Consider the following 5,510-nt stretch of genomic DNA (forward strand, 5'->3'; position numbering starts at 1 on the left):
TGTCCTGTACATAATAAGTCTACCTATCTCGATTGAAGATTATTTAGAGAAAAAATTTTCTCTTTGATGCAAGCAAGCGATTAACAAAAAGAAAAAAAAATGTGATTGAAAATAATTTTTTTAAAAAAAAGTAATAATGAAGGGTGTTTTAAAAATCTTAAAAGAAAAATGCCAAATAATTGCTATCCAAACAAACTCAATAATGTTAGAAAGTTTTCTAACGTTTTGATTAATCAATATGTGAATTTCTTGACTACATTCTCTACATTATTAATAAGTGGAAATTAATTTCCATCTACTTTCTCCAAAATCTTTTTGACTACAAATGTAAAAGAGTTACAAGTTCATCAAAATCGCGGATGTAACAAAGCCCAAAGTGGCGTCCCTTGGGATGTAACTAAGGCCCAAGAGTGTCCCACATCGACTAAATAGCAGCTCCTTTAACTCTTTAAATACATCAGCTTCGCACAGACCAGACGTCCCTTCGGGGACATCCGATAAAATTGGAACGATACAGAGAAGATTAGCATGGCCCCTGCGCAAGGATGACACGCACAAATCGAGAAATGGTCCAATTTTTTTTTGACTATTCTGCCCGCATACTCCTACCCGTTTTTACACGAAACCCCCTCCTCTCCTCTTTTGACGACTTCAAGGTCGGGCACTATCTCAAGTGCAGCCGTAATACGAGATGCCAAGTCTCCAAATACAAAAATTTGTAGTCTGGAGAGTTTGGTGTTTATTTCAAAGGCGGCGGGGCGCTGAAATTCATCCGGAGAGTTTCTTCGCAGGTACACTTTCTGTTTCCCAGCTCCGATCAATTTCTTGAATATTTTTGTCGTAATACAAGCGAATTCTGATTTATTTTTGAAAAAATGATCACCAAAACTCAAAAATTTCAAGTCTTTATTCAATCCCCTGAACTACAAATCCCAACCCAAGCTCTAAATTTCGAAAACCCTAACCCTAATTTCACTTTACAAGATCTCAAATCCTCTCTCTTCGCCAAAGCCCATCAAAATCTTAGCTCCCTTTACTTCACCTTGAATGGTAAACCCCTCTCTGATTCGACTAAGTTACCGAATTCCCAAATTGCCCCTCTTTCCACATTAACACTTCGGTGCCGCCTTCTCGGTGGCGGTGGAGATGGCGGCGCCACTGGGGCGGAATCCCGGGATTGTTACCTTAACATGTATGCTATTAAAAAGCCTGATAAAGTTGACCCGAATGAGACGAGGCTGTCGAAATGGCTGAATTGTGCGATTTCCAATGAGCCGTTGAAGCGGCCGGTTGTGATCGATAAGCTTGGGAATTTGTTCAATAAGGAGGCGTTAGTTGAGGCGTTGTTGATGAAAAAGGTACCTAAGGAGTTTTGGTATATAAAAGGTTTGAAGGATATGATCGCGGTCGAGTTGGATGTGATTCCTGGGTTGGAGGATGAGAGAGGGAGTCGGACCGGGGCAAAGTTTCAGTGCCCTATAACGGGGTTGGAGTTCAATGGGAAGTATAAGTTTTTCGCGTTGAGGTCATGTGGACATGTGCTGAGTGCGAAGGCATTGAAGGAGGTTAAGTCGTCAGCATGTTTGGTGTGTCATAAAGAGTTCTCTGAAAGTGATAAGATGCCGATCAATGGGAATGAAGAGGAAGTGACGGTTTTGAGAGAAAGAATGGAAGCAGAAAGGGTTAATATAAAGGATAAGAAGGTAAAGAAGGTGAAGACTGGGGGTTTGGTGGCTAATCGTGCTGAGGATGGGTCAGTGGGATTGCCAAGGTTGAGTGGGACAAAACATGGAATTGATACTAAGGTACCTGACAAGGCTTCAGCCAAAGTGGAAGGAAATTCCAAGCTCGTGTCGACTGGCAAAGTTGAGACGAATGGAACAGCTAAGAGATTCAAGGCTGTTGATGCTGCCCCAGCTAATGCCACGAAGGAAGTATATGCATCTATTTTTACTTCATCAAGAAAGTCTGACTTCAAAGAGACGTTTACATGCAGGTCACTGCCACTTGGGAGAAATTAATTGAGGTGGGATTGTTAAGGTGATCTTGTAGTGTTGTTTAGTTGCATTGTAACCTGGGACTATATATTGATGAAGAAAATGAATTGTTTCCTCTGGTTATTAGCTGCTGTGATTTGCTATACGGAAGCTTTCTGTTGATGTATCATATTAGCAGTGATTGTACTGTGAATAATTACATTGATGACTTGCTTCCCTGATTTATGGAGTTAGATCTGTTTCTTGTGGTAATATATGTTTTCATGAGATGTCTCAAGTGCTTCCTTATTTTCACATTGTAATAATGATCCAGCAGATCATTACGCTTTTCAACTTAGTTGATGAATATATACCTGAAAGATTCTTTACTTCTATCTGATAAGATTAAAAATAAAAACTTGCAAACATAAATAAAAGAAAAAAAATGGTAACTGTGAAGAACGAAGACTTCTCAATATCTTGTAGCGACTGTGATCTGAAGTCATTTTCTGTCTGTAGTCATGTGTTGTAGTTGGCAGCTGCCTGCAAGATATGAGATAGGCATTTATATCTGGCTAGCTCATTGTAGCATACTGAATCATTTTCTGATATGCTTACATTTGATGAATTATTGTGTTGAAGTTTTGTTAACAATGAATTGTGGAAGTCAAATTTTTTTCTCCATAAATGCATTCTATAAGTTTTATAGATTCTCCTAGCACTTAATAATGCCATTTACAGGAAGTCAAAATTGTACAAGCTGCCCATCATGATAGTGGAATTAGATATAAACATGTAATGAATGTTCCAAGGCGTGGTGACCAAGTGGTGGAAATTTGGAGGGTGTCATGGGTATTTAGTAGAGCTGTTTTTCCCTTCTCTGAGTTGTACGTTTACTTGCTCTTTTCCTTGCAAAAGTTAGACATAACCTTAATTTTTTGAATCATGTGATATATTGCTCAGCAAATGATTATTAATCAAGATAAAAGAGGAAGTTTATGGCCGACTGGGCAGAATTATTGGTTAGAACATGAGACGTAATCTCTATTTTTCTTTGTTCTGGGTTGTGAGCTTAACATCCCGTGCTAGCTTCTCATGAGGCTATTAGCCAACTAGTACTACAGAACATGAGTTTTGCCAAGTTAACTTTAGAAGATAAACAAGGTGTTTTGCTATCCAAAATGGCTTGTTAATCTTGTTCCCCTTTTCACAGTCTCTGAGCTTCAATTCAAAGGGTAACTGCTTTGAAGCTCACTGTTCTTTGTAGTAGATTTAGGTTCACCATATGCAGAAGGCAAGTATGGATTGCATGTGCAGAAGCATTTTGGCAGTTCTGGTCTCTGCTGCTGGATTGCCGCTGCCATCAGCGCATTATTCACTGCTATAGTTGCCATCCATCAATGGCATTTGTCCCACCGCTACCATCATTATATTAAGTTACTCGTGCCCGAATTTTTTTAAATTAATCTCTTCATTTGCTTGATTTGAAAAGTTTTGAATATAACGTGTCATGTAAGTGGTGAATTTCAACTTTCAGACCACAATTGAAATAATTGAGGCTACAGAATGCAAAAGAAAAAGATTGAGTTCCTTTTCAATCTCTCTATGTAGACTCTTATGTTTGTATCCCAGAATATGGTAAATCTATAATTCCTTTCCTTTTACTCCAATCAAATGGTGGCTTTTGCTAACATTTTTTTTTTTTGGGGCCTTTTAATGGTCTATGTTTTTTTTTATTCATTAGTCATCTAAAGATCAATGGTTCTTGAATGAAGAGATGGCGTGAAAAAAAAAATGGGAATAAGCTGGGAGAAGGAGAAAGAAGGAAAGAAAGAAGACAAAGGAAAATCAAAATTAAGATTACGAAGGAGATTTATTATAATTAACCCTCACTTAAAATATTAGAATCCCATCTCAACTAGTTGGAAGAAAGAATGTCAGACAAAAATTACCTGTCTCACAGGAATGAGCTTTCTATCTACCATTCTGCTGAAACAAATTAATCCGTTTGGATTAGCTGTTTTTTAGGGGTATTTTTGAAATATTTTATTTTATTGTAACAATGTAGTTGAAAAACTTTTACTGTAGATGAGGTTATTTTTTAGGTTATTTTTTGTATTTTTGGTGTTTTTTAAGGTTATTTTTTTATGTTTTTGGTATTTTTTAAGTTGTCTTTGGTATTTTTGATATTATTTTTATTTGTGTATTACTGTAGCATTGTAATTGAAAAACTTGTTTTTCAAAAAATGATCAATCCAAATAGATTGAAGAATTAACTGAAGCTTGAGGTGTAATCTACAAGAGTTGGTATTTACTGCAAGTTTAGACTTGGCATTTGAAAAATAATAAAATTAAATCCCTCTCGAAGTGGATCTTTGAAGATATCCTGGCTTGTTATTCAAAGAATCAAAAGGTTTCTACTGAATTTCTACTTTCCGTTTGTACTCAGAACAGCCAAAGTACCGTGGAACCTGAAAGGATCTCTTTTGATTCGTAAAGTACTATAGGGTGGGGGAAAAAATAACATGGACGCATCGTTGCTCTCGTTGAGAGTCGAACTCAAGACCTCCCGCTTACTAAACGGGTGCTCTAACCAACTGAGCTACGAGAGCTTGTTGCTGATGCCTTCGCGTTCTTATAATGGTAGTAGAATACAAGAAATTCGTATATCCAACCAAATAGTGATCAATTAAGTAAAAGATAAATTTTCATTTTTACAACAAGTGAATCTTTTATTTTAATAAATAATTGAACTCTTTTAATTTATACTTCGAACTAGGGTCAATACTAAAATTCAAACTTCAACTAAATAAATTATCTTCTTTAAAAATTGGACACCATGCCAGCTTATGAGCACTAGTACAAATTACTCAGTACCATATCAGATGGACATTTAAAATTCTAAATGGACAAGATGTGCTAAATTTTTTTAAAAAAATAAAAATAAAACTTGGTTACTTTGCTTATGAATTCATTGCTTTTCTTTTTTATTTTAAGTACTTTTTATGTATCTTAAATTTTGTGATGGTAGACATACTTGACAAAGACTAAAAGCTCATAGCAGTTAAAAATTTGAAGTCCTTAGCACTGAAAAAATTCATATTACATCAATTCATATGTTCTTTAAACCTCATTAAACTGCAGTTAGATAAACATTTTCTTTGTTTTAAATTTAATCATAACATTTCCTTATATATAGATAGTTCAAACCATGATATTATAAAACAGAAAAAAAATTTACTTTGTTTTTTAATCATGCTAATTAGTGGTAGTTTGTACTGGTTATCCTCACTGTCCATTAAATCATTTCTTTTCTTTGTCTTGTGTCATAAAGACACATGCAAATAAAGAATTTGGCATTATATTTTTAAACTTTTGTCTCATCTTGAAATTTTTCTTCATGAGAAACATATTCTGATTCCTGAAGTTGTGATTGAGACAGTTTTTGAACTCTGGCAATCTAAATTGAAGATAACATTTCGATGTCCAATTACGCAATTATTCATGGGATTAGTAGTTAATTCGTAAAATTAT

The 5,510-nt window shown here is 35.5% G+C and overlaps 1 protein-coding gene and 2 non-coding genes across 3 annotated transcripts; 2 read left to right on the forward strand and 1 right to left on the reverse strand.

The window, feature by feature from the left end:
- The first annotated feature begins 478 nt into the window (after positions 1 to 478).
- LOC113776578 lies at positions 479 to 581 on the forward strand. Its single transcript, XR_003469065.1, has one exon. It is a non-coding gene; the product is annotated as a U6 spliceosomal RNA (small nuclear RNA).
- A 151-nt stretch (positions 582 to 732) lies between these two features.
- LOC113773333 (protein RTF2 homolog) lies at positions 733 to 2,266 on the forward strand. Its single transcript, XM_027317953.1, has one exon. It carries the CDS (start codon positions 876 to 878, stop codon positions 2,019 to 2,021), a length of 1,146 nt encoding a protein of 381 aa, XP_027173754.1. The 5' UTR covers positions 733 to 875; the 3' UTR covers positions 2,022 to 2,266.
- A 2,248-nt stretch (positions 2,267 to 4,514) lies between these two features.
- On the reverse strand, positions 4,515 to 4,588 carry TRNAT-AGU. Its single transcript has one exon. It is a non-coding gene; the product is annotated as a tRNA-Thr (tRNA).
- Between the last annotated feature and the right edge of the window lie 922 nt (positions 4,589 to 5,510).

Source organism: Coffea eugenioides, chromosome 6, assembly GCF_003713205.1.
Source record: "Coffea eugenioides isolate CCC68of chromosome 6, Ceug_1.0, whole genome shotgun sequence".
NCBI classification, from domain to species: domain Eukaryota; kingdom Viridiplantae; phylum Streptophyta; class Magnoliopsida; order Gentianales; family Rubiaceae; genus Coffea; species Coffea eugenioides.